Below are 24,773 nucleotides of genomic sequence, written 5' to 3' on the forward strand. Positions count from 1 at the left end.
CCAGTATGCTGTGCTCCTCTGTAGTGCCTGTCTTTCCAGTTTTCAAGGCAGCAGTTTGCCCTGTGACCTCACTTCTTTGATGCATCTAAGAAGAGCCATTGATTTTCAGTTTGTTCAGTTATTTTCTTGTTGCGAGAATGGAAGTGATGACTTCCAAGCTCTTTACATGTCGTCCAGAAAACTCAAACCCTTTACCTCACATCTCTGGCTAAGTCTCTTATTCACTCCTAAAATCCTGTAAAATCTCTCTCAACAAAGTTTATCAGGTACCTTCCTGTTCCTTTTGTGTGTGTTTTGTTTGTTTCCTGGAGACATCCCTCCTGAAGCCCTCTATTCTCCTGCTCCTGTCTGGAATGCTTTGCTCTAAATTGGCTGCATCTTGAGGCTTCCTTTTGTTACAATCCTACAAATTCCCTTTGTATTTTTCCTACCTTCTATCCTCTGTTTCATGCAATCCGTGTTTTCTCTTTTTTTGTTTACTTCCTTATTTTAGTGGAGCACTTATTTTTATAGTTTCAGGTACATGGAAGGCACTTTTTAAAAGATATTTAATATTTGAAGTGTCTATTCTGCTGTCACACGATTATTAGTTTGGTGGGGTACATAATTCCAGGTTGAATGTAATTTTCCCTCAGAATACTGAAGGCATGGCTCCAATGTTCTCTAATTTTCAATATTTCTTTTGAGTAGTCCAAGGCTATGTTGATTCTTGTTTTTTGTTTTTTGTTTTTCCCTTCTGGAGACTATAAGATCTTACGGGATTCTGAAGTTCTACAATGATGTGCCTTACTTTGGGTCTTTGATCATTATTGTGCTACTTAGACCTATTTAACTAGAAACTCATGTCCTTCAATTCTGAGACATTTTCTGTTTTCTCCATTCTTTCTCTTGAGCTCCCATAAGTCGGATGTTTGATCTCCTAAATTTTCCTTAACTTTTCTTTCCTATTTTCCAATGCTTTATTTTTTTGTGCTAGTTTCTAAGAGATTTTCTTATTTTCCAATACTTTTGCCAATTAAAAATTTTTATTTGTCACCATATTTTTAAATTTCAAGAGTTCTTTTTTGGCTCTGTATTGTTCCTATTTTTATCCTTACCCTCTTCTTATATCATAGATGCAATATTTTCTCTTAATTGAAAATACTAATGATGGTTTTTGTACTCTTCCATGAAGAGGTTCCCTTCATCTATCTGGTGATTCTTGGCTGTGTTCCTTTATATTTAAGACTGAGTCACTAGGAAACTGTCTGGAATCTTTGTGTGCATAGGCGAGGCTTGTGATAGATGGAGTGTTACTACCAGGTGCTCTGAGGGAGTCCTGGAACTGGCCTGGAAAAGAGAGTTGGGGGTCCCCCTGCTAGCTATGCAGAATTTGATTTACTCTCTTACTTTTTAGTCCCATGCCTCACCCATGCTCTTCTCCAGGTATGCTGTTCCCAAGGCTGTAGCCTCTTTGGAGTCATTTCTCCAGAGACAATAAGTTCCTTGTGGAGCTAGGGGATGAGTAGAGCCAGACTGTGCTTAGGATGGAAAACTGGGATCTAACTGCTCCATTTTTCAGGCCTCCAGCTGCCCCTCTCCTTTCAGAGTATCTCAGCTCTTGAGCCTTTCTGGAGCGATGTTAGGTAAGCCATCTTACTTCTCATGCATCTCCTCCCTCAGCTAACTCACCCACCAGTCCTTCATCTTCATTTCCTTTATGTATGCTAACCTCTCTCTATTTCACTGAAATAGATATGTCTCTCCTTGTTGTACTGGGGGGAGTTGTGAGAAAAAAAAGGGAGTAAAAGCATCTTGACTCCAGCAGCTCAATGCCCTAAGTCCCTGATGGCCATGCTCCCTGCTGCTAGATGTGAGCCTTGTGTCAGGACATGTTTAATTGGTGTGCAAGTCAGTTCCAGGCTAAGGAAGCAGTGGTATTATGTAGGAGGATAAGGGGCGGAGTGGGAAATGCCGGATCTGAGCCCTCAGGCTCCCTGCTCCAGGAATGTCAGAAGCACACACAATGCAATCTAGTATCTCCACGGTCTACTTTAGCTCCAGAGAGCTCCACAGAGCTGCAGCTTCCCGGGAACACATTTGTTGTTGTCTTGAAGACTACAACAGTGTCCTACTGTAGAGCACAGGGAACTATATTCAATATCCTGTGATAAACCATAATGGAAAAGAATATGAAAACGAATATATATATGTATAACTGAGTCACACTGATGTACAGCAGAAATTAACACAACACTGTAAATCAACTGTACTTCAATAAAATTTAAAAAATACATATTTGTTGAAAAAAAAAGACTTCACAGAGCTTTTGTTGCCTTTTTTAGTGGCTTTTTGCCCACCACCCCTTGCCTTTGCTCCTTTTCCACCATTACAGCATTCCAGCTGCATGCTCTTGTTTATCTGCTCGTCTTACTATCTCCATGTTTAATATTTTGGAACCTTAAAAGCCCACGATCAACTGCCTTAGATCACAGCTGGTGCTGTACGCTTACCTCATCTTTCTCCTGAAATTTCCAATTTTCCTTCTCCCTCACCTTTCCTCCTCTGTGTACAAATATGTGCAGAGTTCCTCATCTTGAAAATATTTTCTATGAACTCTGTGAACCCCTCAAGTGACCATCCTTTCTCATTCCCTTCCTCTGGCCAACTTGTCAGAAGAGTATGTACTTTGGGCCTTTATTTTTTCACCTCGCACAGACTCTCATTTAATGCCTTACATTGTAATCTGACTTAAGCCCCATTACAACTTAAAACATCTGTCTCCAAAGTCACCCCATGATCTAATTTCTAGATCAGTTGTATTTTCTCACCAAGTTTGATCATCTTTCCTTTTTGAAATGCTCATCTCCTTAGCCTGAAAAACACATTACCCTAGGACTTTTGGCCCTCCCTGTGGGTTCTTTTTTTTTTTTTTTTTTTTTTCTTTTTTCCTTCTCTTTTGAGTCCACCCTATTCACTCCCCACAGATGGAGATGAGGCTCAGCCCCTTGGTTTTTAGTTGTTTCTTTTCGAATGCCCTCATCTTATCCACTATCCTGGCATCAAAATTTCTGATCCAAATCTCCAGTCTGTAACTGCCTTCTGAGCTTCAAAGCTATAACTCCAATTATTTGCTTAATAACCTCGCTTACAAATTTGACACTTCAAATTTAACATGGCACTGAATTCATCTTTTATCAAAAATTAATTACACCTCCTGATGTACTCAGGAATATCAATGGTGGTGTTGTTTTCACTTTCAACTCAGCTCAAAACATTTAAACCATCATTTACTTTTCCTTCTTACTCACCTCCCCATATGCAATCAGTCTTCTTTTGTATTGCCTCCCATCTTTTGCTTTTTTTCTCTGCATTTTTTTTTACTATGCTAAGCAGAAGCCTTCCTTAACTCATTATCCACTTTATATAGTTGCTTTCAAAGTGATCTTCTAGGTTCTAGTATCTCCCCCTCAATTTACTGACAAAACAATTGACTGATGAACATTGCCCCTTTTTTAAAATAAGTTGAGGCACCTTTCTCTTTGCCCTTGTAGCTCCACTACTCAAAAACTTTCTGTGGCTCCTGAGTTGGGCTGACCACAAAGGCCTCTACAGTTTTGAAGTCAGCTCTTGGATTGTAAATCAATTTTACTTTTGTTTTGCTGGCAAATAAGCAGAACAAGGATACGAGCAGGTGGGAATTGTGCCTTGTTGCCTTCCTAGTTCTTCATGAAGGTGCACCTGATATTTAGTGGCTCTGAAAACCTCTGTGGAATGAGGAACTTGCCAGGTCAGAGAAGCTCAGAGCCCTAGTGTCACTGCCTTTTCAATCTTTTGGGGCTTGTCAGAGGTGTACCAGGGAAAGTGGGTATGTTGGCAGTTAAACTATTCCACAGTGACATAGCTTTGTGTGCTATTTCCTGTTGTAGCATCAGACCTATCTGAGGTTTTAGCAGAGTGGGCTTGGGCCATTGCCCACCAAAGTACATATATATGCAGGATGTCAAATATGGTATTGTCATGACCACTTCTTCCTGTGCTCAGGGCAGACATTACTAATCAATCACAGCCTCTTTTGTAAGCCAGGATGCGGCTCCAGAATTCTCAACAATGTGCTTCAGCCATCTCTTACTAACGGTTTCATTCATTCATTCCACAAATATGTGTGTAGCAACTACAATGTGCAGGCATTATTCTAGGTGTTCCAGATACTGCAAAGAAAAAGCCAGGTGTCTATTCTCATGAGGCTTACATTCTAGTTGAGGATAAAGGAAATAAGTAAACAAACAAGATAATCTGAGATAGTCATAAGCTCTATGAGAAAAATAAAACAGGACCCTGCAATTGAGAATGACTGGGGGTAACTATTTTGGATGGAGAGGTCAAAGAAGGCTGCTCTCAGAATGTGGCTTTTGCTCTAAGACCTGACTGAGGAGAAGCAGGTGGTTCTGTAAAGAGCATTCCAGAGAGAAGGAACGGCCTTGAGGTTGGGAGCCATTTAAGCTAGTTCCAAGGACAGCCAGGAGGTGAGTGTGGCTGGAACAGAGTAAAGAGTGGGAGAGTGATATGAGAGGAAGGCAAGTGTTGTTGGTCTACTTTGTTAACTGCTGCATTCTCAATGCCTAAAATAGTGCTTGGCACAAAACAAATGTTTGTTTAATGAGTAAATGAAGGGAGAAACTCCAATGTGATATAATGACAAAACCTATTAAAGACTCTTTATGGTCTGATCCCTACCTACTTTTTCAGTCCACAATTTCCTTGCACAAATAGACTATTTTTTTTTAACCACAAATACACTGTGAACACTTTATTCTTCCACATTTTGTTTCCCCATATCCTTGCCTCCCAGGCTCCTTGCAAGTTTTACTCTTTAAACCCCAGATATTGTCATGTCTTTTCTGTGAGACTTTTCCAGTCAACTCAAAATAGGGTAACTTCTCCTTCTTCTGAATTCCTCTAATACCTGTCATAGGTGTCATTTGTTAACGCTGAATGTAATAAACTAAACAACTTTATTATCAACTTTCTTCAACCTGTTTCTCCCAGCCACTACTGTTTTTGAGGAAAGAGGCTGTAGCCTATGTTTTGAAGTCTTGAGCTCCTCGTGGTTGCTTTGCCCATGGTGGTTGCTGTGAGAGATTGTGTCGATGATATCAGTACCTCCTCAGAGAAGCTAGTGTCTGTGACTGTTGAGCTGAGAGCACGTGGCGTTGATGTTCTGTTTGGGCCCATGTGAATCAGTGAACCCCCTTCTGCTCCCTTCGCAGGGGAGGGCTCCGCTGGTCCCAGGAGCACCTGGGAGAAGGGACTGGGTGAAGGATGATGGTCACCTTGATGACTACCTTTAGGTTGTTGAAAATCATCACCACGACAAAAGTCAGTAAGATCCCTACTAATCTGTCCTCTGTCAAAAAAAATCTCCTTTCCTTTGATGCATCAATAACTTCACCTTTATATTCAAAGCACAGCAAGTAATTAATCTCTTATATGTGGGAGAACAAAGCATTGAATGAAATCCACATTTTAGATGTTGGAAGGGGCCTGTGAAAGAACCAAAATAAAACTGAACAAATGCAAAGCAGCAGTAGCAATTATTCACACTTCAGGAATCCAGAATTTAATAACCATGAACAGAACCTTGATAGATAAACAGCAAGTTCTGGAAATAAAGTTTAATTACCATGTAATTTTTATCATTGGGTTACATTATCACCTGGGGACATCCCTGCAAATGCTGAAAGCTATGATGTCCAACTGGAGATACATGTGCTTTATGTCCCCTTCAGAGAGAGAAGAACTTGAAATAGGAAGCATTCAGTCACCTTGGTCCTTTTTAATCACTGCTCTAAAAGTCCCTCTCTCTCTCTCTCTCTCTCTCCCTCACACTCACTCTCTTTTTCTAAAACTGTTGGTTAAATAAAAGTAGCAATAAATACAATCTGCCCCGAGCAAATAGACCATACGTCAGTAAGTGAACCCTTAGCCTAAGCTATTTTCCATGAGACCCATGAAGCATTTCTAATTGAAACTTAACAAGCTACAAGAAGCAGACACTCTAATCTTCAGCTCTAGAAGGGAAATGTGATCCTGCATGCAGACATAGAAGCTTTTTAATTTAGCTGGAAGAGAGTGTGACTGTGTGGTTGCATGGTATAATTTTTTAAATACCTGGAGTGTCATTGTTTGTTATTTCACATTTATTGAAAAATGTAGATGGTCACATGTAACAGAATAGCAATGTCTTGTTCCAGCCTGATGGCTTAATCTTACTAACCACATAATATATGCTAGCTGGAGTTGCGACTATTTAATAAAACACTGGAATAAATTTGTTGTGCTTACATTTTAAGGGAATTAATAAAAGTAACTTCATCTGCAAAATTTAAAACTTTATTGATTTTAAGTCTGTATGAAACAGCAGTGCAAGGATGATCACTAGATGAGAATGGATGTACCTCTATGAGGATCTTAGTCATTGATCACAGGAGCAGGTGTGCCAGGATTGAGACACATCGTACTGGAGAGAAAGGCAAAGATATTAGCAGGATCTTACATTTGTCTGGGCTTTCCATGTTTGAGTCCTCTGTGTGCACATTTTTTCATTTGAGCGTAACAAGCCTCTAAGGCGGCAGGGCGGACACGGCCATCTCCATTTTGTACAATAGATAAGGATCCTAAGACTTGGAGAGACTTTCCCGCCCAAGATCACAAAGGTGGAGCCCAGACCATCCACTCCCCAGTTAGTCACAGATCAGATATACACACACTTAAACGGACACAGTGTCTCCACAATCTCTATCAAAAGGGCTCTTTGCTAACCGGAAAGACGTCATGACTATTTTGTCCTACAGGGTGCTTGGGCTAAACCCCTCCTCCCTGTTCCGTTCACTGATCAGGGACCCAGAGTCCTCCCACTCCAGCCCAGCTGCGTGCAAGGTTTGCACAGATAAATTACTTGCCAAGCCAGAGCTGAAAGCTAAAACATGTGATTATTCAAAAAACAGATGCAAAGGATAATAGAGGTTAATGACAGCTAGTCCAAGTACAAACCTTGGTGTTTCTCTCTCTCTCTCTCTTTTGGAAGAACAATCACAACTGTCATTTGACGTTCACCAAGTAATTCTGCACTCTTGAATTAAATAACAAATACTGGTTTTGAAATGGTTAAAAGATAACAGTAAGAGGGAGAGGAAAGCAAAGTTCCAACGCATCCCATACATCTCCTTTGTCTTCCTCGAGGGCGTCCTGGACTGGGGCCTGCGGGACCCGCCATTCAGGTTGCGCGTGTCGGGGGGCTCTTCACGGGAGCATCTTCCTTAAACACTTCAAGGGGAAGTCCACCACAAGTCCCTCTCTCCCAACATTCCAAGTTCCGACCTAGCTCTCCCCACCCTGCCCGCCAGTACAATTTCGGCCAATTCCTGATCGGCTCTAGTAATGTCAGTTACTCTTCTCGGCCTCCGAGTGGGAGAGAAGAGAAAGCAGGTGCTTCCCGGCGGGCGGACCCCGCGAGGGCATGCAAAGTTCCCGCGCCGAACTCAGGAAAGTTGGGTGGCCGCCTTCCTTCCTCCACGCGCCCCGGCTCTGCGGCTTCTTCCAGGAGCGCGCGCGGATGCCGAATAGAAGGCGGAGTGCAGGGCACTCATGTCGCGGAAACATCCCCAGCTGCCCCCTGGGAGCAGAGAACAGGTGCATTTTCTCCGACGTCCGGGAGCGGCGCCCGTTGCACCTTGCCCGCGGTCGCGCCCCTCGCGCGGACTCCCGCTCGCCCTTTGCGCCCCCGCCCCCCCCCAATTCGGGGCGGGGAGAGGCGCGGGGCCACGGTTAATTATTGCCGGTGGGGCCAGCCGGGGAAGCGGGGGTGGGCGCGCCGGCGGGGGGCGGGCGGCGCGGCGCGGGCATAAAGGGGCGCGGCGCGGCGCCCCGGCGTCCGGCTCCCGCGCAGCATGCCCGCCCACGCCCCGCCGCGCCGCCCGCGTCTGCGGACGCCACCGCTGCTGCTGCTGCTGCTGGCCCTGGGTGGCCGCCGCCTGCGCGCCGAGCCCGGCGACGGCGCGCAGACCTGGGCCCGCTTCGCGCGCCCTCCGGCTCCGGGTGCCGCGGGGCTCTTCCACGACACCTTCCCCGACGGCTTCCACTGGGCCGTGGGCAGCGCCGCCTACCAGACGGAGGGCGGCTGGCGGCAGCACGGCAAGGGTGCGTCCATCTGGGACACGTTCACCCACCGCCCTCCGGCGCCTCCAGGCGACCCCCCGGTAGCCGGCCTGCCGTCGGGCGCCCCGTCGCTGTCCCCGCCCGCCACCGGGGACGTGGCCAGCGACGGCTACAACAATGTCTTCCGCGACACGGAGGGGCTGCGTGAGCTCGGGGTCACCCACTACCGCTTCTCCATCTCGTGGGCGCGGGTGTTTCCCAATGGCAGCGCCGGCGCCCCCAACCGGGAGGGGCTGCGCTACTACCGGCGTCTGCTGGAGCGGCTGAGGGAGCTGGGCGTGCAGCCCGTGGTTACCCTGTACCACTGGGACCTGCCCCAGCGCCTGCAGGACGCCTATGGCGGCTGGGCCAGCCGCGCCCTGGCGGACCACTTCAGGGATTACGCTGAGCTCTGCTTCCGCCACTTCGGCGGCCAGGTCAAGTACTGGATCACCATCGACAACCCCTACGTGGTGGCCTGGCACGGCTACGCCACCGGGCGCCTGGCCCCCGGCGTCCAGGGCAGCCCGCGGCTCGGGTACCTTGTGGCGCACAACCTCCTTCTGGTGAGTTCGAGGGGCCAGGCGGAGGGCCACGCCGGGGAGAGGGCCACTGGAGACGTGAACCTCCGGTTAGTGAGGCTCCATTTGAGCACATCTGTGAGGTTACCTGGGATTCACACCCGGGGAGCGGACGGGGGGCGCTGAACATCTTGGACTTCCCTGGAAAGCGTGGAGTTGGGAATGGGAGGGAAGCCCCCGCCGTGGGAGCGCCTGTGTTTGCCCTTTTGGGCCCATCGTCAAAAAGAAATTGCAATCAGTTTCTCCTGTGAGAAAAGGGAGCTGCTTTCTCTGAGAGTGGAGGAATTCCTAGAGGTAAGATAGGAGGACCACGAGCAGCCACGGGGAGCATGAGAAAAGAAACAAGTTTGTTCGGAAGCCACGCAGATAGCATTACTCTCTACTAGAATTTGTGGAGATGTCATGAGTTCAGTGTTAATCCAATAAGATCTGTCTTGCTTGTAGCACAAGTTCACGCTGCAGCAAATTTGAAGGTATTAAAATCGCATCCACTGCAGAGCAGAGTTCAAATTGTCTTTGGATGTTCTTTCCGTGGCAGGATTGAACACTACATCCACCAGCCTTACTTCATCAGCAGGGGTATGCTGACCCCTCATAAAATCTTAAACAAAGCTAGCCATAAAATACAGAAACCACTGCAGGGTGATACAGATTGGGTCCTACGACAACTGTATTTGCACGATGCTCTCTCCAATAGGAAGGATTCCTCAGGGATGAGATTATTAGCCTGACACAATTGATTTTAACACCCTTGTGCAAAAGGCTTAATAAATTTTGACAGCAGGAAGAATGAATGTGCCATGATAAAGTTGTCCCCCAAATAATTCTTTCTCCTTTTTCTCTTTTACTTAGTATTGAAGATTAGGTCTCATCGATTTGAGGGTTCATTTATAATCTCAGTTATTGGTACACTTTGTACAGAATTTTGTATCATGAGAGAATATTTTATGGATATGTGCAAACATTTTAATAAAACTGTTTAAATGTATAACTTTTGGCACCACATTTTGGTGACTTGTGGGCCTACTGGAAGACCTGTTTTTCTTTAAACATCTTTATTGGAGTAGAATTGCTTTACAGTGGTATGTTAGTTGCTACTGTATAACAAAGTGAATCAGCTATATGTATCCATATATCCCCATATCCCCTCCCTCTTGCGTCTCCCTCCCACCCTCCCTATCCCACCCTTCTAGGTGGTCACAGAGCACCGAGCTGATCTTCCTGTGCTATGCGGCTGCTTCCCACTAGCTAGCTATTTTACATTTGGTAGTGTGTATATGTCCATGCCGCGCTCTCACTTCGTCCCAGCTTACCCTTTCCCCTCCCCGTGTCCTCAAGTCCATTTCTACGTCTGTGTCTTTATTCCTGTCCTGCCCTTAGGTTCTTTAGAACCTTTTTTTTTTTAAGATGGAAGACCTATTTTTAAATTTAGAATTAAACCACATATTTTGAACAAAGTCAAGATGAAGATCACTTATACACACTTTAATTGAAGCCATAGATAATTGAGGCAGAACAGTATTGGGTTATTGAGTTGACTTACTGCTGGAGCTGCTGGTAATGTTGTAATAATGGCTAATTAGATTGTATGTCAGCTCCACAAAACCTGTTTGGTACCACAGGTCATAAAAGAATGTTGGCTTTGTTTGACAAAAAATTTGTGATTTTAGTGATTCCATATTGAATCATATTTTTCATTAAGATACTTTAGAGCAGTGGTAATAAACTTTTTCAGTCTGTCAATCCTTTTAAGGAATCAGAAGACCCTAAATAGCACCTGTTCATGGTTGGTGATAGAAAAACTATGGGAAAAACTGGCCCCTCTTTTAAAGAAAACATAAGCAAATTTCAGTTCATACCAGAAACAAGAGATATGTGGACCAACTGAAGGACCTAATAGACCATTCCTGCAAAATTACTACTTTAGATTTAAATCACATGAGCTCTATTTTCAGAATGCATGTAATAAACTCTGTGTAAATACAAAAGTTATCAATTGTTATAGCCACTTACATGATCATTTCATACATAAGGAACTGGGGCTGTAGGAGCTTTCTGGTACTCTGGTATTTTATTTTATTTTGATTCTAAGCTACTGATCGTTTTTTTTTTGTTGTTGGAGTACAGTTGCTTTACAATATTGTGTTAGTTTCTACTATACAGCAAAGTGAATCAGCTATACGTATACATATATCCCTTCTTTTTTGGATTTCCTTCTCATTTAGGTCACTGCAGAGCACTGAGTAGAGTTCCCTGTGCTATACTGTAGGTTCTCTTTAGTTAATCTATTTTATACATAGTATCAATAGTGTATATATGTCAATCCCCATCTCCCAACTCATCCTACCACCACCCCCTCCCCCTTGGTATCCATACGTTTGTTCTCTATGTCTGTGTCTCTATTTCTGCTTTGTAAATAAGATCTATACCATTTTTTTCAAATTCCACATATATTACTCTGGCATTCTAAATAGTCAACACGCTTTTGGTTCTTGTGCCCACTCTTGGCCTTTTGATTAACTTCCCAGTTATATTTTTGTATCCTTACACAAAAACTTGCCAAACACTAACCATCCTTCCCAGAAATGCAGTGGACTTTGTGTTCAAAAGAAATTAGTAACAGGGGGACAGTTGGTTTTGCTGATGCTGCAAACATAATTACAGTTGCTGTAAAATATTAATTTTGCTTTCAAATTTCTTTGGTTTGGAATTTAGTCATTCTTGTATCTTATGAAGAAATAAGTTGTCATGATCAAAAATGGTATCTTTCATTATTTCATATGAGATATTTTCATTCTGATTTCAATACTCTTTCTTGGCGTGTGTGTTAGGGGGAGGGGGGGAGGGAAGTTTTGATCTTATTTGAAAAGATAAATCATATTCCCCAGATTTTTGTAATGGAACATTTTGGTAATAGAACATTTCAGCTAGGGCTTAGATATTACTGGCAGGGGTCTTAGCTTATTCATTTGCGTTTGGGGATATGATGCTTGTGAAGGATAAATCTGGCCAGCACTCCTCCCCTGCCCCATTCTCTGCTTCCACTAATTTACAAGTGGACTAAGGAGACCCCCTGGGGAGACTGGAAATTTGAAAACTGCTCCCCCCCACACCCCGGAGGACAGGAGGCAGGCCAGACAAACTGCAGGATGAATAATGACGTGGGGAGGCTTGGCTCAGAATGGAGTCTTCGTGGTTTTTTGCGGGTTTCTGGTACTGAGGTAAACCTGGATAAAAATAGCCTGTGTGTGTGTGTGTGTGTGTGTGTGTGTGTGTGAGACTGCCCCATTCTCTGCTTCCACTAATTTACAAGTGGACTAAGGAGACCCCCTGGGGAGACTGGAAATTTGAAAACTGCTCCCCCCCACACCCCGGAGGACAGGAGGCAGGCCAGACAAACTGCAGGATGAATAATGACGTGGGGAGGCTTGGCTCAGAATGGAGTCTTCGTGGTTTTTTGCGGGTTTCTGGTACTGAGGTAAACCTGGATAAAAATAGCCTGTGTGTGTGTGTGTGTGTGTGTGTGTGTGTGTGTGTGTGAGAGAGAGAGAGAGACAGAGACACAGACAGAGAAAGAGACAGACTGACAGCCAGAACTGAAAGGAGGATTTCCCTGCAGAGCCCTAGGAATCCAGACTGCTTTGCTCATGAGTATAACCCAGGAAGAAGATGCACCTCCTCTCTGACTTGAAGAGGGACTGCTCTGCCTTCATAGCTCTTGAAAGATGGTTCTTGATGGCCCCTGAAAAACTAGTGTTAAGGCCTGTAGTTGGGAGTCCAGCTCCAGCGGTGCCTCTGAGTTTTTGTTCTGCCCGTGGGTTTCTGAGAGGACCAGGATCCAGTTAAAGATAAACATGGGCCTCCCGGGGAGTCTTGGAAATGTCTGTAAAGGGAACCTGTGGGAAAAGACAACTTGTTTCACTTAAGGAGGTGGGGCTGGGAGCTATTACTTTTGGGCATTTCGTATAGTGCAGACCTGACTGATATTGAACATCAGTGCTCCCGTCTCAGCTGATCTCTCCACAGCATCTGTCCAACCACCATTCTCTTTCTTGCTGCACTTCCTCAGCTTGGCTTCCAGAACCCAGCTGTCTCTCCCTTCTCCTCTCAGCTCACTGGCGATTCGTTCCCAGTTCCCTCTGCTTATTCCTCTTCATCCTGCCTCTAAATACTGGAGTGCCTTGTGCTCCCTCCTGGGACCTCTTCTTAGATTCGCTCCAAGTGAACTCTTTGAATACTCTATGTCCTGATGACTCCCAATTTTGAGTCTCCAGCCAGAACTTCTGCTCTGAGCTCCAGACTTGGAGCGCCCTCTCCACTTTGATGTCAAATAGGCACGTCACATTTAACATCCAAAAACAAATTCCTGTTTTCCCCATCTCCATTATGGCAGCTTTGCTCTTTCAGTAGGTTGGCCCCCGAACCTTAACTTCTTCCTTTCTCTTAACATCTTATATTCAATCCATCAACCAATCCTATAGCTCTACCTACCTTCAAAATGTATACAGAATCCAACCACTTCTTTTATCTATAGCTACAGGTCCAAGCCCCTATCAGCTTCTGCCTGCATCACTGGAATAGCCTCCTAGCCGATGTCCTTGCTTCTGCCCTTGCCCCTTGCAGTTTGCCATGATGGATATTCTCAAGGATATCATTATGTGTGAACAAGATAAAGCCCCTCATTTATTAAAATCCCACTTCTTCTTCGAGAACCAGCTCACATGCTCCCTTTGGCTCCACACTCGAATGCCATCTCTTCCTCCTATGGAATCCCACAGTGCTTCACTCTGATGCCTCCTGCCATACTTCTCCTTTTATTTAATCATTTGCTTCCTTTCACTAGCCAGGTAATTCCTTAAGTGAGGAAACCAGGTTCACTTCATCTATCCTAAAATGCCATCTTGCTCTTGGTAGGTGCTCAGTAAGTGGCTTCTGGCTGTTTAACAGCCTGACTCTGCCTTCGTGAACTGATGCTCCTAGGATCTGCTCTCTTTGTTAGTCTTTCTAGCCACTTTGTTATGGGACAGGGGGTACTAAATTCTAATCAGATAGTAAGATCAGTAAATATAACGGGGCAGAATCTGACATTTTTCAGTAAAAATATAAGGTTCATCATTAAATGTATGACTCCATTGTAAAAATTTCCAAACAACTGAAAACTATCTACAGTCACTATGCAACATTATAAAAAAGTTTTCAGAATGGGAGGTGGGGAAATTCTCCTGGCTGGCTTTAGGAACATTGATTGGAAGTGGCTTTGTTATCTGGTTGAGTTTTCATTCCCCAAGTAATAGTGCAGGCAATTTATCTACTAGATACATGTTTAAATTATACATGCTGTGTACTTTTGTGAAGCACTTTACCAATTTTCCTCTCTTTAAAATGTTTTTGGTACATCGCTGGAATAATCAACTGGGTTGAACATTAATGTATTTTATAGACTACTGAATTCAATGGTGTGTTTAATCAGAAACGGTTAAAATATCTCCTGAAGAGCTTGACTCACTCTTCTTTGAATATCTGATTGAACACTGTTTTTTGAAGGTCACAGTCAAGTCCAAGAAAAAAAGTTACAAATAGGAAAAGAACTAATAAAATAATTTCAAAATCATAACAATGTTTTACAATGTCAGTTATTTTGAGTTGAAGAAAAGAGGGAAAATACAGACTACTAAGCATTCAAATAATGCCAATATACATTTCTTAAGTGCAAAATGAATGAATGCACAACTATGTTACCTGAATGTATAGTTAGTCATGAATTTGGCACACAGAAGTCTTCTGAGTTATCTTAATTTTTCAAACAATATGATTGCTCCAAGCCAGAACTTTAAAATTAATTTGTACAGAAAGTGCTTTTCTTTCAACGAATGTTATCTTTTTAAGGCATAAAGGAAATTTTAGGTGTAGGAAGAGAATAAAGTACAAAATAAAACTGGGAGGACAAAAAATAAAGAGTGGGTAAGTAAGAATACATACTGTTACTGAATCCTTTAAGATCCACATCGTCTCAGGAAACTGCAAAGTGATACTTGTAATCTGTACTTAAACAGATAGAGCATATAAAAGGTAGATTATGCTTATCTTGATACATTCTGGGTACAAAGATAATCTAAATGATCAGTATAGCTCTTCTCCTTTCTACCTTGGGATAAACTCTTATTTATCCTTCAAAGACTTGACTTAAACACTCCCATTTTGCGATAACAGGCACAGAGGATCATTTACTCATTTGCGACTCCTTGAGGTCAGAGACTGCATATCATATTTCTTTTTAAATTTTTAGTGCTTATCTCAGTCCTTGGAGCAGAGGAAATATTCGATACAGTTTTTAACGAATGAATAAATATAGATGTAAAATAATTTTACTTCAATCTGTCCTTTTTTTCTTTCTTCTAAATTGAACACCTACAGTCTGCTTTCTCACCCGGTATCTGGGAAGGAGTTTTAAAAAGTGAGGAAGAACAGGGGAAAAAATTTCTGCCCAGATAGGTATGTAACCTTTGCACATTTCCAAGGCAAATAATATCCCCATTTTCGTCCCGTGGACAGGGGAGGAGGGGAACAGGGGAAGGGGGAGAACGTGACCTTGTGAGTGCCTGACCTGGAGGCTGCATCGTCTCTTCCACTCACCTCCCATTGGCAGGACTCAGTCACGTGGTGTAAGGAGTGTGGGAATTACTGCAGTTGCGTAGCCGTGTGCTCAGCGAATCAGGTGGGAACACGTCATTAAGGACAAGCATTCATCCCTGCGACACCATCCACCTCTCAAATATATAGTGAGAATTAAAATCATGTATGTCGACATGTTCTGAAAAACGTAAGAGCTCTACAAAGGTGAGGTATGAATTTTTATTGTCAATAATAATAGAAGCATGAGTGTTTGAGAAGTGATCCTCTTGAGCTGTTTAGGTGAAAGGAATTAGACGAATGCTTTAGAAATTGTTGACTCGCTTAACTTCTTCATTCAGTGGGATAGAGTCTTTGCAATTATTTCAACAGCATTTGACTAAAGATTTTCACATCAGTTTTGAGATAATTTATTTTACATAAAACATATTACCAGGTACCTTTTCTTGATGTTTAAAGGAACTATACTAAAATTTATGACTGATATAATTTGATATATTGACTAAAGATAAAATATTTAGTGAACTTGCATGGCCCCAGTCCGAATAAATTTTTTTTATTAATAACATGATTGTTTGAAGTACGGATGTCAGAACATCATCCATGAACCAGTATCATTTATAGTTTGATAAAATACTCAAACTGAAACCAGTACTATACATTAAGTTTAAATATAATGGTGAGAAGATATTATTTCCATGTCTATAAGTGCACTACTATTTGATAATTAGAATGTTAGAAGGCACCAGGGAAATCCCAGGTCAGATTTCTTCTCAGGACCAACTCCTTGCAGTGTGGGGTCCTCTAGCTTCTGCTCGACTATTTGCGGCAAGAGGAACCCAGGTCATCTCAAGTTGCCCACTCGATTTTATCTTGTATATTGATTGGAAACCTGCCTCTGTATGGGACTCACCCGCGGTTGTCTCTGCCTCCCTAAATCTCAAAGAATAAAACAAATTGCTTTTTGACGAGACAGCTTTTCAAATATCTGAAAAGGCTGCTATGTTCTTCCTAAGTATTTTCTACTTTATTCACACTCGTGGCTGCTCCTCCGAGAAGAATTAGAGGGAGCTGGCATTTAGTCAGGGCTCCTTCTTGGGAGACTGCGATGGGGCAGACAGGAATGTGGTTGAATTCTGAGAAAGCAAATGTGACTGTTGAGAGGCCTCTTTATCTTCTGACACTTGAGGAAAAGGTGGGGAGGGAGAGGGAAGAGTTGACCTTTCTATCTCCCCAGGGGGGTGGGTCTTTGAGGAATAGAACAGAACAGGGCTGTCTGTGGGAGCTGCCTGTGTCCATCGCCCTTACCAAGGGGCTGAGGACGGTGGAGATGACTGAGGACACCAAAGTGGGAAGGGCGTTCTGGGCTCCGCCTCCTGGGAGCCAGCCGTGCAGCCGGGGCCAGGTGCAGCAATGCGCAGTTCACGCCATACAATCAGTGCGTGGAGAGGCCGAAGCTCGGGTGGGAGAGAAGGGGAGAGACATGAAGCAGGAGAAATGAGCCCAGACTCTTAGAAGGCTTCTCTTAAGATTTGATGTGCAGACCAAATTTCAGCTGCCCCAGATGTTCAGGGCACATTTCTTATTCTGGACACCGAATCCTGTCCCTGCCGTCCAAGACTGCATTCGCGGTTTTGGCTGTTACCTCCCTGCGGACTCGGATTAGTTTGCGGTCAGCTAAAACCTCTCAGGCTTTTAAATTTTTCCCCATGTGAATTGCTGTTAAGCCAGACTTCCCCTGTCATCTCCTTTTGTCACTTATTTTTGAACTTTTAATTGTATTAAATTTCATCCTCAGTGTGTAAAGGTGAGAGGAGGATTACCACAGCATGGCGGATGCTTCTTAAAAATTGGAAATAACCTAAATATACTAGGGTGATCTGTTAAAGGAATAGCAGTGCACAGGTATAGTGGAACAAATAGTATTCGGCCATTAAAAAGTTAATGTGGTGATTAAAAAGTTGCACATGGTATGGTATTAAGAGAAAAATGCCATGTGATATATTATGCTTCTTATATATCTCTGTTGTGTGAATAAGTGTGAATAAGTAGAGAGCACTCTACAGCTCTTTAGCTGTGCTGAGCTCTCTTCAGCCACTGCCCTTTCCCCCAGCTTCTTTCCTGACATGCCCAAGCCTAGGTTTGATATCCCTGCTTTCTGCTCCCATAAAATTCTGTACTGCCCTTCTAATAATACTTCACACATTTTATTGAAATGATTTGTTTGTTTATCTTTCCCCAAAGACCTCAGCTTTGAGATGCTAGGAGTCATGTTTATCTTGCTTTCCATTTATATCCAGAGCATGAATGAAAGAGTGCACTGGCTCCCCCCGCCCCCTCCCCCACCAAATGTGAAAGGGAAAAAGAAAAATGTTAATAGTGGGTTATTTCTGGATAGTGCGATTATGGGTAATTTTTTCTTTCTAATTATCTGGATTTTCTACTTGTTCTATAAGCAAAATGTAATACTTTTGTGATGGAGAAATTATAAGTGGTGTTTCTGGAAAAAGATGGCTGAGTGAATTTACCCATCTAATTTATTTTCCCTCTTGAAACCCCATTAAACTTTAGTAAAGAAACAGTTAAAGCAAAGAAGCGGGGGCAGCAAGGGGAGGGAAGGAGCAAAGGAGGGAAGGGTGAGGGAGAAAGACCCACAGTGATGGAGAGAGTAGAATAGTAACAAAAATTTGGAAGCTGAGAAGCAGGTGGGAGAGTATTCCTGACTCAGCAGATCTGAGCAAGTTGACTGCTGAATTGGCTGTGGGAGAAGCCAAGAACCAATCCTACGATTGCAGAATCTTCCAGAGGCTCAGAGAATAGCAAGAGCAGGTACTCTGGAACTGGAGGTGAAGGGAGTGGGTGCTTAAAATGAGAAGAATTGGTTGAAAGCTGTGTAAGAAACAACTAGATTTCTGGGTCTCTTCCCCCAATCCCACCTGTTGGGCATATGCTGCTTCTCCACTCAAGGAGAAAACTCGAAGTGAACTTTCTGGAGAGTATAAAATGGAAAGTCTCTGGACTGAGGGACATCAGGCACAACTGAGGGCATGACCACCACACTGAAAATAAGGACCAAGTGAACATATGCGACAAGTTTGAGACACCCACCTCTTCCCCAGACCCCTCCTCCACCCTGCCCCCAGCTCTCCTCGCCCACCAGGCTCTCAGAATGTTGGCTGTGTGACTTCTGCTCTCCAGGGAGGGACTGGAAGTGTCTTCTCCAGGGAGTCTGATGAGCTCATGCGGAAAGACCTAAGATGCTGATCCTGAAGGCTCCACAACAAATGGCAGAGACAGATCACTCCACAGTGAAGCTCAAAATCAACACGCCCCACCCACATGCTCAGACCTTCCAGTCAGGGTCTTTGTTTCTCGTTCTTAAACATGAGTAGACAATCAAGAATCAACAGGATCCGAGGAAAGCCTCTAACATGAAAGATTGAGACCCACCTAAATAAAGAGGGGAAAAAAAGCAACTTTCTGGGGCAAAAACTTGGAGGAAACTGAGAATATATAAGGAGGAAAAAAAGCTAAAAGGAAAAAAGAAGACTCAGGCAAAAGATATCACAAACTTCTAGTTATAAAACAAGTCATGGGATGTAATGTACAGCATGGTGATTATAGTTAATACTGTATTGTGTTTGAACTTTGCTAAGGGAGTAGATCTTAAAAGTTCTCACAAGAAAAAAAAAATTGTAACTATGTGTGGTGATGAATGTTAACTAGACTTATGGTGGTGATCATTCCATAGTATATACAGATATTAAATTATTACGTTGTATACCTGAAACTAATATGATGTTATATGTCAAATGTATCTCAATAAAGAAAAATAAATTTTAAGAGACTCAGTAAATTCTTAAAGAGTTAGAAGAACATGTTACATCTAGAAAATAAGACTAGGATAATACAATAAAATAGGTGGGGGAAAGAACAGTTGGAAATTGTTGGAAATTAAATACATTATAGCAGAAATGAAAATTTTAATACAAGGATTGGAAACTAAAGGTGATGAAATATCTCTAAGAACAGGGCAAGAAAGAAAGCAAAGAGATGGACAATAGTGGGGAAAAAAAAAGTAAGAAAATTGGTGGACCAGCCAGAGATCCAGCATTCAAATAATAGGAGTTCCAGAAAGGGAGGGGTGCAGTAGAGTGTTAGGCCTGAGGCCCCCACTGAACGATGCTTCTCAGTATTCATGACCTGTGTACTTGCCTCCCACATAGACTATGAGCTAGAACTGCGTTCCCCAACCTTTTTGGCACCAGGGACCAGTTTTGTGGAAGACAATTTTTCCATGGACTGGGTGACAGGGTGTGGGGGTGATGGTTCAGGCGGTAATGCGAGTGATGGGGAGCGGCAGATGAAGCTTCGCTCGCTCGCCTGCTGCTCACCTCCTGTCGTGCAGCCCGGTTCCTGACAGGCTGTGGACCGGTAGCGGTCTGTGGCCCGGGAGTTGGGGACCCCTGGGCTAGAACACGTGACTTGTTTGTTCCATGGGGCAGTAGCAAGTGCGGTGCAAGCAAAAGCTTGATAACTACATTCACACTGGAACTTTTCTTTCTGGATCACTCCCTCCTGAAAGTACAGGAGATAAGGGCCTCTTTATAGGCTACCAATGAGACCCTCTGGCTCACATATCTCTCTATAGGGACCCAATACCATATAGCAGGAACCAGTCAGTTCCCTTCTCCTTGTAGCCACTGGAGTGCCTGAATCATTGCATCTGTAGCAGCATTCCCCTCTACCAGGACATTTTCCCAGGTTACTACTGGTGAAATATTTAGCAATTGGGGCACCATCTTGTGCCAGGGGACTATCCACCCCCTAAATATCACCCAGAATGGCATTCTCTTTGCCTTCCAGAAAGTGAAGCCTCAATTGTGTTTGGTCTTCTGAGAAGCAAATGTCAAGACAGCATTAGATGTGCAGGACATTTATTGAGGGGAAACAACTGTGAAGTGTAAAGGGGATGGAGCTGGAGAAGGCAGATGAGCCTTTAGACCATGATGTATGTCTGACACCTGTGAAAGAGAGTGGGCAGGAAGGCGGATAGGATAGGAAGAGTCTCAGATGTCAGTACAGGTCTAAGAAAAATCCAGACAGGCCAGCGAGGAGTTCTTGAGTCAACATTTCCATTGGACAGGGCCATGGCTTGTAGGAATGGGTCTGCCTTAGTACCCCTGCTATATTCAGTCATAAGGGAGTATCCCATGAGAAGCATGGCCTCAGGGCCAATGTAGTGAAGGGCCAAAGGGGAAGCGACTGGTGCAAATAGTCAATTATGCTCCTCACAGCAGGAGGACTGAGTGGCACATTTTCATGGCTACCACAAAGACCAGTGAGTTACGCCATTCAGATGAAAGGAACGAAAATTTTTTCCAACCAGAATTTATGTATCTACACTATTAGTCATTCTTGAGGGTAGAATAATGAGATTTCAAGACATTCAAAGTCTCAAAAAAATACGTGCTTTATTGGGAAGCTATTGGAAGATACACTCCGTGTAACGTGATATAGACAAGAAGGAAGAAGGAATAGGATATTCAAAACAGTAGGTCTAACCCAGGAGCATGATGATGAATTGTAGACCCAGGAAATCAACTGTGCAGCAGAGCTAAGAGCAACGGGCCCAGAGAGGAGAAGTTTCCAGAACTGTGTCTCCAAGAAAATATTGGGGGCTGATGTGACCTTGCAGAAGTTTGTGCTGAGAGGCTATTGGAAAGTGTGGGAAGAATGAGCCACAGGTACAAAGAAAATCGAGGAAGTAAAAAAGCAATGCAATTATTAACTTCAAGGAAAACAAAAATAAGAAAGGAAACTTAGTCTTAGTTACCACATTAGAATGCCCAGCTGTGAGTAATAGTCCTGTTGGCAGAGTAATGTCGGTACTGAATATTAGTTATTCGAACCAGAACCTGATGTATAACGAAATTGCCTGTGTGAGGGAGTTAAACCCTCATCTACCGTAACAGGAAGTCAGTGGATCATGTCTGAAGTAGGGAAGTGTGGAAACTGTAGATTTCAAAAGAAAAAGTCATAAAAGTCAAAGATGGTTACCTCTGGGGAGAAAAGGGGGACAGTGGCAGTGGGGAGTAGGGTGGGAAACTGTGGTTACTGTTTTAAGTTGCATAAAAATTAAAAAAAAATAATTTTACCATTGCTTTAAAACTTAATTTTGCTAGTTATAGTACATATTTGCAGCATTTCAGCCTGGAGAATTCTTTTTGAATCAAGCTTTGAAGCATTTCCCAATTTTCAAATTAATGCCATGTGAGTTTTCATTCTTTCGATGATAAAAATGTTGGAAAGAAATAGGGTCATGAGTAAACCCTGTAGGGTATTGTTGGTCGCCTTCTCCCAGGTGGACCTTTCCCATTAATTATGTTTTGAACATCTATCAGTGTTTGATTCTTAATAAGAAATTCTTATTAATAAGAAATTCATAATAAGTAAATTTTGTTTAATCAATGAACACTCTTAAAATATGGTCCTTCGAGCATTAATTATTCATGCAGCAACAGTACTGTCTTGTATATGTCCTACTTTTCTTCTTCTTGACCCCAAGAATATTCCAAGAAGATCTGGCAGTTGTTGTCAAAATTATTATGTAGAGTCTATTGTGTTCCCAGATAAGCTATACAAAACCATAAAAAAATTATTTGGGGGCTAGTTTGGCACTTATTTTATGAATCCATGTTGCCTCCTCATTATCTTCTCTTCCTCAGTATTGATGTCTTTTTTATTAAGCCATTTCGTAATATTGCTCATGGGTCTATTTCTGAAATGCATATTTTCTTCCCTTTTAAAATTAAGAACATTTTCATTCTTCAAGCACCTTATATTCTATGATCCCTCTAAGTACCTGAGGACTGCTCCATGATCATCACTGCAAATCCTTTTGGTGGGTCCCTCTTGGAGATGAACTTGGAATGGCATGTAGTCTCCTGGAGTGATTTCCTCCTGCAGTGATTAGGAATCCAAGTCTAGAATGTAGTCTGAGGATAGATACAATAAAAGGGCACGCGGCAACAGAATCAAATATGCTGGTGACAGTAGTTAAAAGGATGCCGCAGGATAGATAAAGGCAATCTGAGAAAGACCTGGAAGATAAGAGCAGAACTGGTGGTCTTCAGGAGACCCAACAGGGGTAGAGGACTAAAGAAGTCAGAGAATTGAAATGACCAGTCTGTGACCTCAGAATGCAATGTTGACTTTCAAATCAACTTTATTATGTTGGGGGTAATAAACTGATCTTAGAAATATATGTCTTTTATACAAATAAACTCAATCACTCAAATATCATTGAGTGCTCGTACCTGTTGTGCAGGTCATGTACTGTATACAGCTTGTGATCCTGGATTTTATTTCATATAGATACAGTTCTGCTGAGAAGCTCAGAGTGGCATGTGGGTTGATATCTTGATAAATTCATGACCTGCTGGGTGACCTGCTGCAAAGTCTGATGCCTAACAGGGGCAAACAGGTTGTTTCACCCGAGTGAAGTGGGCCAGTAGGAGAAGTTGTGGCCCTGGATGAGCATGTGCCCCAAGCAATTCTCTGTCAGGAGGGATGAGGTATGGTCCTGCCAGATTCTCTGATTTTAAAAGAAGCTAGAAACTCAGAATTTTGAGTGAAATTTCCTGAATTTTAAAGATTATCTAAAAAAAAATTTTTTAAAGCCTGACAAAGGCCAAACAAATCTGTATGGATTTTGAGTTTATAACCCCCGACCTATAGCATCTGGCTCATCTGAAGCCCTGACAGGAGCGTGACTCCACACCCTCCACTGTGCCTCGTCCATCACTATCTGCCTGAGGCTCTAGACGGGGGCTGTGGCCTCCCACTGAAGTGGTGAAATTTCCCCAAATTGAATGGTTGCATATGTTGAAGAATGTGGATTTTTGAGCGTGTTCAGATTGGGTAGTGCCAGGGATTAGATCCTGCAATATTAAATAAATAATGGATATTCACTTAAACTTATTTTATTCGATGACATCAATAGGTCTTTGTCAGATCATTAGACAGTCTACTTAATCGCAGAGAATACTCACACCCTACCATATTCCCAGGCCTGAGACTGGAGGCTTACTTTCTGGAGTAATTGAAAGACAGGGGAGTGGAGCTTTGGGGCTGCATAGAGCAAAGACAGGAGTGAGACACAGGGATGAACACAGGGGCTCAACTGGAATTATACCTACAAACTTTCCATCACCTCCCAGCAGCCTCATCATTCTAAGCAGATAGCATCTGTCTCTCCTGGTAGGTGGAGGGAGGATATTTGGTGCCTTTGAATGGCACCAAAGTAAGGATCTGACCCACTGACATTGGGGGCTGGTCCCCTAATGAAGTGACTGACTTCCTGGCAAATCAGCATAGCTTGCTCCCTATGAAGCGTCCCCATGCCTATAATTTTGACTAGTTTTTAAGTACCTTTCTCTTAAATATGAATGGACAGCCAAGCATCAGAAGGTATTTGAGGAAAGTGTTCACCATGAAACAGTGAGAATAAAATAAATACATGGAAAAGCAAACCATGAAGAACACATTATGCAGGAAATTAAATACACACAAACTGAAAAAGGAACAAATCAGAGAATATTTAAAAATTCTTGAACATCAACAATGTGACTGTTGAAATGTTTAGTAAAAAGATTGAAAGATATAGGAAAAGAAGTGCCCCCAAAGTAGTACAAAATGACAAAGAAATGGAAATATTAAAAAAGGGGAAAAAGATTTAAAGGATGAAACACAAAAGTCCAACATCAAACTAATAAGAATTCAGAAAGAGAATAAGGAAATGGAGAGCAGGAAATTATTAAAGAAATAATATAAGAAAATCCTCCAGAACTGAGGAACACAAGGCTTTAGCTTTAAAGATCCTTCTGAATTCCTAGCACAATGAATGCACAGTTATGTAGGGATTTAGAAAGCTTACCTTCTGATATGGTACTGGCAGAAAAACAAATATAGATCAATGGAACAGGATAGAAAGCCCAAAGATAAACCCACGCACTACGGTCACCTTATCTTTGGTAAAGGAGGCAAGGATATACAATGGAGAAAAGGCAGCCTCTTCAATAAGTGGTGCTGGGAAAACTGGATGGCTACATGTAAAACAATGAAATTAGAACACTCCCTAACACCATACACAAAAATAAACTCAAAATGGATTAAAGACCTAAATGTAAGGCCAGACACTATAAAACTCTTAGAGGAAAACATAGGCAGAACACTCTATGACATAAATCACAGCAAGATCCTTTTTGACCCACCTCCTAGAGAAATGGAAATAAAAACAAAAATAAACAAATGGGACCTAATGAAACTTAAAAGCTTTTGCACAGCAAAGGAAACCATAAACAAGACAAAAAGGCAACCCTCAGA

At 42.8% G+C, this 24,773-nt stretch overlaps 1 protein-coding gene across 1 annotated transcript in view; it reads left to right on the top strand.

Annotated features, from left to right (window-relative positions):
* The first annotated feature begins 7,928 nt into the window (after window positions 1–7,928).
* KL (klotho) overlaps window positions 7,929–24,773 on the top strand; it is a 43,863-nt gene continuing 27,018 nt past the window's right edge. The window contains exon 1 of the mRNA XM_007128918.2: window positions 7,929–8,741. Within this exon, the coding sequence (XP_007128980.2) occupies window positions 7,929–8,741 (813 nt within the window). The remainder of the gene's footprint in view (window positions 8,742–24,773) is intronic.

Source organism: Physeter macrocephalus, chromosome 13 (assembly GCF_002837175.3).
Source record: "Physeter macrocephalus isolate SW-GA chromosome 13, ASM283717v5, whole genome shotgun sequence".
Classification (NCBI taxonomy): Eukaryota; Metazoa; Chordata; class Mammalia; order Artiodactyla; family Physeteridae; genus Physeter; species Physeter macrocephalus.